Here is a 13,957-nt window from a genome sequence, read left to right as displayed (position 1 = left end):
CAAACTTCTAAGTGAGAAGAGGGGAGGTGGAACCAAAAGGCAGTTAGAGTAAATCCAGCCAAAAGGAGGATTATGTGGAAATCACAGTCTGATCATATAGGAAAAATGTGGGCTCCACTCTGTTGGCACAGCAAACTGAATCAGCAACCAGATCCTCCAGCCATGGGGCTGCAGCTGTGTGTGGGAGCCAAGCCCAAAAATCAATACTGCTGCAGCTCGGACTCCGTCTGTCTGTCCCTCCAATCACAGGCCCTGCACTTCATCCAACGACAAAACCTTTCCGAGAATGTTAAACTGATACTTCTGTAGTTGCTCCTATCAAAACATAAACGTTTGTCTTCACAATTGTGCCAGCAAAAGATAAGACACTTATCACCAACGTGCATCAGAAAGATCTGACTCTGAGCTGAGAAGGACTTCCACAACTGTTCCTCCGAGGAAGCCGTGCGACAGCATCTCTGCCGAGGTGACATCTGAGACTGTAAACACTGACGACTGCAGCTTGGAGCTGGAAGTACGGCTGTTAAACAGAATCTGCTCTCTGCCAACTGCTCTGTTTACTGCTCCTTCCAGGCCTGGCACGGACCTATTGTAGGTTCACTGAGTTGGATTTATTTTTAGTTTAGTTTCATATGTTTTTGTTTGGTTTAAAGGATGTGTATCTGTAGATTCCCGAGCCCTGCATGTCACTATCCCACTGTTTGTTTTGTCAGAGCAGAAAAAGAAACCAAGATTTATTAAATTAAAACTGACATGGAACAGAGCAAAGTACAGAACAGCAATGTTTTGCAGGCTTGGTATTTTTTAATTCAACTGAAAGGGAAGATAAAATTAACTTTAGAGCATGAGAAAAGTGGCTGCCTGACATTTATTTACTGGTTGTGGCACAAGTTTGGCTTTAATTGTGCTCCTCCTCAAACCAATCAAAACAAGATTAAATAATAAATAATCTGAAAATGTGAATGATTGATAGCTGGAGCACCCAACGATGTCTTACAAACACTGTGTTAAGATCTACCAAAAGGCATACTGTAGACATGGGTGGTACAAGTCGAGGATGGCTAGGCTGACGGTGAAATTTCATCATGGAGTTTTAGTCACTTCATCTTAGCTAGTTGGACCCCACGCTGAGTGCAGGCGCAAAGAGCTGTATTTCACGGCTGCTGCCAAACGTCCTCAAATTCCTACGAGATTCCAGTGCTGTTCTGGGCCTGCAACTGGAATAGGATTCCACATTCAGCCAAACTGGTGTAATGCTACTAGCTGAGGGTTGGACAGCGACTGAGGGAAAGTGCTGTCATTACTTCACTGACTACAACCCAGTGTCAAACAACCAAAACCTTGGGGAGAACACGCTGTCATACACCTCCACCTTAAGTGGAGCCTGGCAGGCAGAGGAAGGTGGAAGACTCCAGCAGTGATCCGCAGAGGCAGAAACACCAGGAGCCAAAACATCCAAAGGAAAAGGACAGGCCCAGGGAAGTGCTTTTTCATAAATGCCACATCAATACAACCAGTGATGCTGCCTCCACTCCGGTCTCGTCTCCGTCAACACCACTCTCTATACTGCTTGATTTGTTGAGTTCAGCTGGGGGAATTCAGAGCTGTCACCTAAAGGCAGCCCAGAGGGCAGATAGAGAGGAAGGTCTTTGGTTTATTGAGGACGGACGGACAGACGTGTGACTTTACTTTTGCCTGGTGGCAAATCAATAACACAGAGAGAACGGCGGGAGGTGGGAGGTGGAGGAGGAAGCAGTATATGTATGTCTATAAAATTACCAGTCTAATTTAGGATTATTCACTGCTTCAGAATCCGACCTAACACTGATTTCCATTTGTTCACTCTGCTTCTGTGAACGCAGAACTAATGTGGAGTTAGCAGAGCTCAGAGAGAGAAAAAAAAAAATGGATTTCATTGCATCTTCTATAGTACACAACAAGCAAGGAAAAACAAATCTATACCAGAGCAGTAAGATATAAAAACATCACTAAACAATGATTACAGAGAGCTGTTTTACTACCCACTAATACAGCATCAACAATAAAACACCCCCCACCCAACTAGAACAGGATTCTTCAACCATTCTTTTGTCCAAGGACACCAGAATTATATAATAATAATATTTAAAAAAAAAATCATAATAATAAGAATGCAACATTTTTATAGACCCCCTTAGGGGGGCTAAAGCCCTATAATGTAAAACAATATATTAAAAATGTCTTCAAAAAGGGTTTTCCTGCTACATTAGGATCATTTCCTTCCCATTTCTGCTGACAGCTCCCACTCCATTAAAACCTCATTTACTCACCAGTCATACTCTTCACCGAACATTGGCTGTTCTTCCTCTTTCTCTTCGGGCCATTGAGCCACCTGTGAGCAAAAAAAAAAAAGAAGAGGAAAACTTAGAAAGTAGTAAATATAAACACATTTGTGTATTCACTCTGTGATACTTGCATGGCTAAAGAAAAACACAGGGAAATGCAGCCAGTTCAGTATTTCTACTCCTGCTGCTGAGACATCTGGTGATGACGCTTTCATTTTCAACACGAGAGAACAAGACTTTTTCAGAGCTTTTTTTTCAGAAATACTGTTAAAAAAAGGAAAGGTCTTTTCTTAAATGATTTTTGGCAGAGAATTCCTTGTTCTTACACAAGTCTCTTACTAAATCCAAGCAGCAGCAGGGGGAAAAAACAGTGGAAAATACAAATAAACTCCCCAAACAGCTCTAATTATTAGGGAGGAGGACTCTGTGATAACAGGAAACACAGAGGCTGCAGCACAGACACACACATCTGCAGTGACACATGTGAATGGCATGTGAAACACAGATGGGAAGTGGCTGCACTGAGGAATTAAGGAAGTGCAGTGATAGAGGATGGAGAGGGTGAAGTGAGTGGAGGGAGATGTGTTTCTCAAAGGAGAGGGGGGGAGGGGAGGGGGTTGGTAAGCTCTCCATGTCAGTGTTCAATGGATGTGTTTAGAATCCCAAGAGGTCAGCTCTCTGCTCTCAGACTTCTCTGACAGCCTCAGTTCTCCTCCCACACCACAGCCCTTTAATAGCAGCTCTGAGAGAAGAACCAGGAGCCCATTAGCATTTCTGGATGAGACACTTTAGGGGTGTTTATTACTGAGAGTGGAGTCACAGTAACAGTTAGACAACTGTTGTGCATCTGCACCAATTCCAACCAAGTCTGGAGTAAAATAGAATTAAGCAGAAGAAACTCCTCCTGGAAATATAAACATTTCTCTACATGGATGGTGTCTTTTCATCTACGTATCTATCAGCTAAAAAAACACCAGCAGATGTCTACACTCAATATCACTACATGCTGCTGCTAGCAGTGATGACCATCACACTGTCAGCCGTGTGATAGTTCTTTGAGCTCAGGAAGCAACAAGTTGCTGCAGATGTGAACGTAGGAAAAGCTGAATCGAGCACTGACTTTTCTTTATTCGGGCTTCAGACGCCGCGGTGACAGTTACAGGATCTCTGCTGCTCTCTGTAGACCCATCACCAACCCTGACACAACCTGCAGCAGCAGCAGCAGCAGCAGCAGCAGCAACAGCAGCAGCAGCAGCAGCAGCAGCGACAGCAGCAGCAGCAGCAACAGCAGCAGCAGCAGCAGCAGCAGCGACAGCAGCAGCAGCAGCAACAGCAGCAGCAGCAGCAGCAGCAGGAGCAGCAGCGACAGCAGCAGCAGCAGCAACAGCAGCAGCAGCAGCAGCAGCAGGAGCAGCAGCGACAGCAGCAGCAGCAGCAACAGCAGCAGCAGCAGCAGCAGCAGCGACAGCAGCAGCAGCAGCAACAGCAGCAGCAGCAGCAGCAGCAGCGACAGCAGCAGCAGCAGCAGCGACAGCAGCAGCAGCAGCAACAGCAGCAGCAGCAGCAGCAGCAGCGACAGCAGCAGCAGCAGCAACAGCAGCAGCAGCAGCAGCAGCAGCGACAGCAGCAGCAGCAGCAACAGCAGCAGCAGCAGCAGCAGCAGCGACAGCAGCAGCAGCAGCAGCAGCGACAGCAGCAGCAGCAGCAACAGCAGCAGCAGCAGCAGCAGCAGCGACAGCAGCAGCAGCAGCAGCGGCAGCAGCAGCAGCAGCAGCAGCAGCAGTAGCAGTAGCAGCCTGCCTCATAATTCAAGCCCAGAACAAGGGCTTTGCTATATCAATAATGTAATCCCTCTGGGCTTCCCAAGTTCAACTATCCCAATCAGGTCAAAGACACAAACTATTCATTTGCAGTGATTAGAGTATACTGTCTCCTACATGACAATTACTTGATCATCTCAGAAATGACACAGTTGTATATTCAGTTAACTCGTTGGTGAAGGAGCAGACTGACGTGTCTGAAGACTGAGATCGAAACCAGATGCCACCTTTCACCTTTCCTCAAAAACAGAAAACTGACATTAACAGTAGGGCCACAACTTAATTATTTATTTACCCCTGTGTAACGTCAACTCTTTAGGTTTTTGCTGCTGTGTAAGATGTTGGAAATCTGGAATAATACTCTCGAAACCTCGCCTTTAACCGAAACGATGCTGGATACTTTAGTATTTTTGAAAGGGAATGAGACTTTTTGCAGGTCGGGACTTGAATGTGCAAGTCAGGCATACCAAGGAGCTTTTAAATTTCCAGCTCTGATGGAATACAGATTGCAACACATCTCTTAATGTGCACGTGCCTGTGAGAAACCTGATCCAACCTAACACAAGCATGCACATACTGTACTTTGTCTTCCCTTCTCTCCAACACAGGGGAGATTTATGACGGGGCGACGAGTGGGAGAGGGGTTTGGTTTGATTTCTGTGTTCCAATCTGTGCACATGTTGCACGGCGGAGCACGTGTTGTACAGCCCAAAACAAATAGAGACCAGAAGAATTGGCAACGTGGGCCGAGAAGATGACACAACAAAGACTTACAGTGCTGCCTTGAGAAAGCACTGATGGGACTGTGGAGTCGTTCTAGGAGGAGCAGCTCCTCACCCTGTACACACTGTACCAGCTGTGTGCTGCGGGTACAGTTCACCTGCTGACTGGCTAAAATGCACTCTCTCCTCCTCCTTCTGCTGCACCCACCCAGACTGGATCAGTGACAGGTTCTCCACCTGTGACACTGTCGGTGACAGTGGAGTGTGACTTATGGATAATTGCTGAGAATTGTCAGACAACACAGCCACCTCATAAGACTAGACTATTTTAAGAGAACAGATCTTATTAAGGCAAGAGCTGCAACGATGACAGCAATCAATACAGAGAGGGAACTAAACATGTCCTTGGAGTCTCATTTCACCCCCAGCCCACAGTTGCACTGCACCCATTTGGTAATTAAAAAAGATGAAAAAGTCGTGCATGCGGCATGGACATACAGAGGAAACACAACATACATCAAACACGTGTACTTCCTGTTAAAATCTCCTCGCTACTGACTTTTTGTGAGATATCACACACCGGGATGTTCCTTAGTTAATGATGTAACCTTGGTGAAATTCCACGCCAGTGGTCTTCCATGATTCTCAAAAACCTCGAGATAGTCCTGGGGCAATTTGACAGACCCGTCATCAATCCGTAACAATGGGAATAAAAGGTATTTGGCTTTAAAGAAAATCAATAGATGTGCGGAACTTTACTCTGGAGAATGCACAGCGATCAGAGAGAGAACTTTGTTCTTATGGAAACCTGCTGACAGCAACTTCTGTGGATTATGTAGTCTAACACTGGGACTATCTGGCAGGATCAGAATTTAACGAGGGCCGGGGGCTTAAAAATCTCCCATTGAAGTTTTTGCAATCGCCTTTGAGATTTGCAAAGTCTTTCAATACCCCTTTAAATTAGTCAGAAGAAAAGTACTGTATTTCCTGCTCAGAATGCAGTTGGGGATTCAGATGTTGAAACACAAGAGTGGGGGAAAAGTGTTAAGGTTAAAAAAAAGTCAGGAAGTAAAAAAGTGTACAGTCTTTGTTAGGTCACAGTAACTAAGAGGACCAATATCAACACAACAACAGCTGTTCATTTCATAAACCGGTAAAAAGCGGTGTGTTTAAACTCTTCCTCGAGTACTTTTGGCATATTGGGGTCGGTTTGAAAGTGCACTTTTTTACCGTTCTCTGTGAAGCTTGTTCTGGGTCTGCACGTGAAAAAAAGTCAATGCAAAAAAAAAAAAAAAATGCTTTCCCCAGAGATTTCTGACCTCAGCAATTCCAATGCATTTGACAGGGTCTTTATCAGGTATGGCCCAGTTGTCTGTGACCAGCTGCAGCACTTTTGGTCTTTTTCTATGGTTTCACCATGCCACCAGAGGCTTTACATCTTTATGACTATTAGGGGTAACTGAAAACTAACTGTTTTCATTCATTCATTTATGTAAAAAGAATCACTTCAAAAACAATCCCATTTATTCAATGTTGAATATTTGCACATTTGTTCTTTTTAATAGAAAAAAGGAGTGTCTAAAAGTGGAAAACTGCAAAAAACAAAACAAAAAAAAAAAACAAAAAAAACATTCTACCTCTTCCTTTCCTAGACATGCCCAGTATCGGCTGGTTAGAATGTATAAAAGAATTTACATTTAAAGGAGCTAAACTAGTACAAAATAAACTAGAAACACCTTCAGATAAAACAGATGGCGCTCCTTTTGTAAGCAGCCCTCGTGCATCCAAAAAAGGCTTTAAAATGTTACTCTTAGGGGTGGGCAGATTGACTGAATTGGGGCATTTTGAAGGGACATTTAATAAAATTTCCCTGGAAATGATCCAACATACCCAGAAACATATTTCACATGGGTAAAAAATGCCCCTGTCCAAACACATTATCTGCTACCATGCAATTTGCCGGGACGTGCTGCGGCTGGATTTTCTACATGTCATTTTCACTAATACTGAGAACCCAGATAAGGTTTCCTCTCCACTTATATGTGGCACAAATCTCTGGGATGGTCACGGTTTAATAACCGTGTGCCCAGACAGACACCAAACAGACATATAGGAAGTGACATCACCGATATATCTCCACTTTTTAGCTTGTGTTTGTGAACACTTAGAAAAGTGGACTCAGAGCTGAGGAGGAGCTGCTCTGTAGCTCAGAGTCACAACGCAGACACCGAGACTCATCCAGGCAAACAGTGTCAGTGACAGTGTCTGAATGAGTCTCACTGTCCTCTGCTGGCTGCTGAAGGAGACCTTTGTTGGCTCCATACACTGCAGGACCACAGCCTGGTCTGTCTATATGTCTAGTACTGTACATGCAGTACTAATGGACACTTTGTTCCAGCATGAGTTTCAGCCACAGTGTAAATTACAGACAGGGAGCTCCATGGGCATGGAGCACGCTGCCATGTGAACGCCAGACAACTCCCACTGTCTAAATACACAAGTGCACTGTAAACTGCGCACAACCAATAATAAACATGCAGTTAAGTCCTCAAGCCCATGGAGTACAGTTGGACAGGTCCATTACAAAAAAAAGCCAAAGGACTTTATTAAATCTGGATTTAGCTGATGTTCACTGCATGTGTACACACACACACACACACACACACACATTTTTAACCCTGAAACCAACATTATTTTTCTTATTTTGGCTCTGAAATGTCACAGCTGGTAAAAGTGATAAGGGTATGGCTGTAGGTTTTTATCGAAATTAAATGGATTATGTATAAAAACAACAATTATCTGGCTATAAATAATAATGTTAATGTGGGCCACACAGAGGCAGAAGTGTTTGGGCTCCTGCCTTTTCATTTTTCCCTGAAAAGAATTAGGTTCTAGAGAACGATTATATAAATGTGCAGGAAACTCAATTGTTCACAGGTGTGAATGTGAGTGTGAATGTGAGTGTGAATGTGAGTGTGAGTGTGAATGTGAGTGTGAATGTGAACTGTCCAGCGTGAAGTGGATTGGCTCCAGCCCACCCTCAACCTTGACTTGATGAATCCGCAGCAGTAGATGAGTGAGTGAACAGTGTATAGTCAAACTGTAAGTTCAAATGTGATGGATTTATCATAGCCATACAAATATTCTGTGTGATTAAAAGTGAAACTGTGTGAACAACACAGGCAGCCTGTAATGACTTTCACATGTCTACTGCACATGTAGTTTATAAATGAGAAAGGATGTTGACACCTTATTTGGAGTGGGTGCAAACAAAAAAATAACAAAAAAAAAAAACAAGCTTTTTTTTTCAAAAATCTTCAGCATATATTTGTTAAAATGTCCATAGATGTAAAGAAAATATCTTAACATGAGTAAAAACCACATACAAATTTGAATTGTGAAATATTAACATTTCACATTATTGGGCAAATAAACATTAATGTATTTGTTTCAATTTTGAGACCACAATAAAAATTTAATATTTGGTTAATCTATATATTTGTTTATTTTTTGTATTGTTCATAATTTATATGTAACAGATATATTTGTTTAATTTGAATGTACTAAGTCTTATCCTATAGTATTTGAGTGTACCTCCAGGTCTCTCATCTATAACCTACCTTCATAGCTCTGTGAATATGAAATGCAGCTTCTCATTACCTCGGGGCTGGAGAGAGCCTGAGCAGGTTTATTAAACACAGTTTTGATCCTGAATTTATAAGCAAATGCACTATCTGATCCACTTTGGAGATTCCGTCTGATTATCTCAGTAATTAAGTCATTAGAATAGCTATTGTAACCGAGTTTATCTCTACAGGAAATGCTGAGTGAACGGCGTGGTCTTCTCTCACACACGTCTGACAGGAAACCCTTCAGATGATTGCGGAGGAGGAAACACATCAGCACCAAAAAGAGAAAGAGCAAGTGAGCAGCCCTGCGTCATCTCAGATGACACAGTGGCAGAACTGAGGCTGTGATCGCCTGATCAATAACTGTCCAACCAATAATGCATCCTAAAGAGCCGTCAGGCCAGAACATGGCTGTTGGCACGGAGTACATTACAACAGAGGACAGAAGGAGACACATGAGGACAGAAGGAGACACACGAGGACACAGGTAAAGAGACAAGAGGCAGCCTCCTCTGAAGGTTAAAGATTATTTGTCTCTTTGATCCAAAGACCAAACATTTCACTCAGTGCCACAGAGCAGCTGACCGACTCGTTTGACCGGAGATCAAATGGCAAAGACAAACACAGCATCGACGTTAAAGACTCCTGTCATCAGCCTGACAGCCTGGGATCATTGTTGTACACAGTGTTTATTTGGTGTGCAGGTGTCAGGCACTGAGTGATCCACTAATGTACTACCAAGGAAGCCTGTCCCTCCCACATCCTGGAAAGAGATGGATACTGGACCTGGTATTTTGGTATTGCATGTTTGTCAGCGGTGAACAGTTCAGAGTTAGGAGTCTACGTTTGGTCCAGCCAATCAGGTCTTGCAGTCCATGGTTGACATTCCACCAACTACCTGTTAGCTTTTTACTGCATCAAATGTCTGCTGGATTGACTGCAGTTAGATCAATGGCAACTTTTAATCATTATTAAAAAATATTAAACACCTTTTAATGAAATAATTAATAATTTACTATTATTTCCATTCCTCCTTTTAATTAAATTTTTTTAGACATGTTTATGTTGTCTATCTTTTAAGTATTTGGACGTTTGTGCTATGATTTACCAACAGTAGCTTTTCTATGTCATATTTTAGTTAATTCTTTCTGATATGACCTGTTTTTATCTCAGTATATTTTAGTATCTAGGTCAACTTTGGGCTAATTCCTATATTTTCCTTTCTTCTTGGTAAACATTTGCTTTTGGTACAATTTGTTTTAGTTCTTCATATGTTAATGTTGTAGCTTTTTCAAATATTTGAGCTTCTTCTTGACTAGTCTCTAGCTTTATTTGCATCAGTGACAGACTGGCTGTTTCATCTTACTGAGGGTGTTGAGAATTGTCTGGATTTGGTAACCAGTTAAACAAAACCATATCTCATGAACTTAAATAAATAATAATAAATAATAAATTCTATCATTTTGAATTGGGAGGAAGGTGTCTCCTACAGAAATCCCATGATTAAAGGAAAAATCCCTGTGTTTCATCCACCAAGAGTAAAAATAAAATTGCCAATAACAAATGGAAATACCTGAAATATATAATTTCTGATATGTTTCAGGGCTGAAGAACCTCCACATTTACCACGTGTGGTCGTGTATTTAATCCGTAAATACCTAGACTGTGTTGTATATTCCATCTACACACTGGTAACCCTAGCATCACTTCAAAGAGTCACAGCAGTTCAGAACAACAGTCTGTCAACACACAGATGTAATAAAATCCTCTGTCGTGACAAACACAGCACTTATTCTGACAGTTTGGCAGCAACTGTTTGGGAGACCGAGCCCCCGAAAAGCTTGATGCCCTGTGCCTTTAATTATCTTTGAGGTGAAAATCACCGGAGACAACACTTGGTGCAGGTGTGAGAGCACTAACGCAGACACACATCATACTTACACCCGGACATTTGAAATGAAAGGAGAAGGCCATGATGCAGCCAACCCTACCACCAGAGTCAGTACCAACTGTCCCCCAGCGACAGAGCTGTTAATCTCCTGACAGGTGTCCGTGTTAGCTGAGGAATCTATCAAGGCTCCGGATTGACTTACTTTACATCGGCCTGTAATTCATATGGAGACACAGGGGAGTGGAAGCTGATACTGCATTCCAAGCAGCCAGCTTGGCCCTGCACATGGTAACATTAACATTAATGTTCAAATTATAATTGAGGTTTAAATTAGAGAACGATCATGGCGACTGTAGCATTAATGGTCTCACGTGAAAACTTTGATCTCAGAATGTTTAGGTCTTAAAAGAAGCTATTTTAGTTTCCTAAAACAAGAGAGGTCAGGTATTTTGTGTGGGAACAGAGAAACAGAGCATATACTGTAGGTACTGCTCTCTTGCCTTCAGGGGGTGCTGCAAACACTTTATAATTGCTCAGTCCATGAGTAATGTCCACATGTAAACATATTTATGGTTGCACATAAACGTCATCCTGTGATGTGCTTTGGAAATCTTTGCCTCAAAGCTAATTTCCTAACTCTGACTGACTGCTTATTAACGTCTATGTTTTGGCATATTTTTACTACTGCAAGATTTTCCATTTTGATCATTTTTTAAAAAACCCTTTGAAACGTTGTAACTTCATTCATTTTAACGACATTACCCTTTATTTTCTGTTTTGATTACTGAGCTAACCTTTCTGCTTTAGGTTTAGATTTTTCTTTTACCTTTTGCCATTTGATTTGTTATTCTGCTCATTTGAAGTAAACTAATCTGTGTGACCTCTTATATCATAGCAATGGGATTTGATAGCTTTTTGTAATAAAGTTACATTTTACAATACATGCTTAACAACTTACATCTGGAATCTTATGCATTACTTTTCTGACCAGTTGTTCGTATTTTTAAAGATAATTACTGTTTTCTTAACAGCTAAAAAACAGAGAACCCTTCCCATTATTGTATGGATGTACAAAGGGCATCTGTTTCCTTTTCCCCAGAGCGTTACAGTGAGTCCCATTTTTAATATACGGTAGTTGTTTTCCCTAAATTGTCAAAGCATTTTGTGAATTAAGTGCTCTTCTCTCCTAAACCCAAAGCAGGCTGATGATGGCCGATAACCCTTCCTTGTACCCAGAGGCCTCTCCCACAAAAGGGGCCCCTTCCTCAGGCAGCGGCACTATAAGAGGCCTCATTTCACTAATATTATGTTTTCATTAATGAAAAGGGGCTTTAAACACTGCCGTGTTTGTTTGTGTCTAAGGCTTTTTTAAAAGGGTCAAACACAAACACAGGTTTGATGTCAAGGTCAAACACAGGTTTGCCAGGCTTAAGTACGTTTGACGAATGACGAAAGAGAAACTGTACGTTGTTTAATTTGTCAGGAGGGGAAAAAACGAGCCGGAATCTGGGCATGTGAAAACAGTGAGCGACATAAAAAAGATGTAGATAAGGAAAGACAGGAAAGCAGACTTAGGGTTTCCTCAGAAAACCTCTTCTGTACAGAACATAAACATACAGAGACAAGAAGTTCATAAGGACAGAGAAGGAAAACAAAGGAACCAAACGTCCCACTCACCGTTTCTCTTCTCCCTCTGATGGGTTAGAGTCCTGCTCCTTGGGCATGTGTTCCATTCACCTTAATTCCATCCAGCAGCCAATTATGAGAGACTGAGGCAAGCCCCACCCTCGGATGCACGCTTGTCATTCGCCGGTTGGGAGGGGTCAGTCAGTGAAACATGACAGGGTCCCGTCCCTGCTGGGAGGGAGAAAAGGGTCTACAAAATGGAGCAGAGCCCCCTTTTGAGGATAACGGTTAAGCAGATTGGTGAGAAGCAGCAAGATATGCAAGTCGTTGGAGGTTTGACTGGGGTTAATGTGCAGGCCTGGGGGGCCAGAGAGGGCTGGAGGTGGATGTTGGTCTCAGGAATATGGCGGGTGGAGAGTGATCCAGTCTGAAAGAAGAACAAAGAAGAAAGCCCATGGTGAGATGACAGAGCCAACAAAGTTGAAAGGACTCTGACACTGTTTGGTCGGAACTCCAAACTAAATGAAAGCATAACAACGAAGGCTTCTTTGGCCCCATCAGGCTCCCTGTACACAGTGTTACAGTATTACACACTACAGGAACTATCAAAGTGGATTTCAGTGCACAGAGTGTCCTGAAAGCAACCAGAATCCACTCGTGGTGTTTGAAAACTCGCCAATCACCTTTTTGAAAAATGTTAATACCTTCATCTCATGCGCAGATCTCACATTGTAGGTTCAAATTATTATCTTACAGTATATCCCGAAAACAAGATACAGACCTTGTGTGCAAAAGATGTACATCATGAGTTTACCAGTTCTTATCTTGTGCACAGAGACAAAAACATAGAAAACCTGACATGGAGGGTATGGACAATATGCACTACATACTGTAAGTCTTCAAAGAAGACTCAACAGGTGAGGTAAGACATCCTCCTACTTTGATTTTTACATTTTACAATCCAAAAATTTGACTCCTTTACATTATCTTTAAGGTACCCTTCAGTTCTTCAGGGTCAAAGATAATGATAGTCCTCAGAGATCATGCATGTGTCAAAATCTGTGATCCAATCTGTTGGAGATTGGAGGTTTTGTTGTTCTGTGGAACCTTAAGTCTTGTGGGAACACAAGTGGCCATTGTCCTGCAGAGCCATAATAACCAATAACCAAAATCCAGTAGTGCAATTATTTTAAGTCTTTGTGAAGTTTAAGGCACATTGAAATGATCACTGTGTTGGTCATGTATGTTGAAGCCAAGTGAAATTATGTTCACTAGCTTCTTCTTTGAAACCAGTAGATCACCTGCAGAGTGTCAACATGTCACCACAACCTGCAATAGAGGCAGCTCTGTCCAGTGTTGATTTGGGGGTCTATGGTCGGAGCCTGTGGCATAAATCTGTAAATTATGCAGACTACTGTGATTCTTTCAAAGGCTCATTTAGATTTGTTTTCTGTATGAATGTCTCAATTAGACACAAAAACAACTGCTGGTTTGTTCACTTAAAATGTGGTCAACACGAGCTCGTTTTCAGATTTGACTAATTTTGACATTTTTGAAGGGGGAGACGCTGCCAAGCTATGAATCATGGTGATCTAAAGCCCTGCAAAGGCCTGATAATGAGAGTAAATCCCTGCCTGCACCTTTTGCCATGTGCATTACCTCACCGCTGAATCCCACTGGTATATGTTAAATTGCAACTTAAATTGTTGCTTTATATTCACCCTTTGCTTCCCATTACTTCCCAGAGCTAATGCAGAGTGTGCTGGCGGGAACACAGTGCCTCTGTCAATTTTCCCCAAGGACATTGTCTACTTACAAAGCGGGCCATGCACAGACACATCAGATTGGCAGTGCGGAGAAAAATATACATTTCCAGACATGTTCCATCTTCATCTTCACTTAGTCTCTCAGATTATTCTAGCCATATATCCTTCCATGCCACTGA

At 42.3% G+C, this 13,957-nt stretch overlaps 1 protein-coding gene across 5 annotated transcripts in view; it reads right to left on the bottom strand.

The window, feature by feature from the left end:
- The window catches only part of LOC103381858 (thyroid hormone receptor alpha-B), a 115,670-nt gene that overhangs the window by 21,144 nt on the left and 80,569 nt on the right, over positions 1-13,957 (bottom strand). For 4 of the 5 annotated variants that reach the window (XM_025057234.1, XM_025057235.1, XM_008314418.3 and 1 more), the window contains 2 exons: positions 12,064-12,439; positions 2,310-2,371 (listed from right to left, as the gene is read on the bottom strand). In XM_025057234.1, coding sequence (XP_024913002.1) covers positions 2,310-2,371; positions 12,064-12,119 — 118 coding nt within the window. In that variant the 5' untranslated portion in view covers positions 12,120-12,439. Of the gene's footprint in view, positions 1-2,309; positions 2,372-3,444; positions 3,567-12,063; positions 12,440-13,957 lie in introns of those variants that run through there. The other variant, XM_025057237.1, reaches the window with a different exon arrangement.

The sequence above is a fragment of the Cynoglossus semilaevis genome, chromosome 8, assembly GCF_000523025.1.
Source record: "Cynoglossus semilaevis isolate Cse_v1.0 chromosome 8, Cse_v1.0, whole genome shotgun sequence".
NCBI lineage: Eukaryota > Metazoa > Chordata > Actinopteri > Pleuronectiformes > Cynoglossidae > Cynoglossus > Cynoglossus semilaevis.
This window is presented reverse-complemented; position numbering and strand designations above follow the sequence as displayed.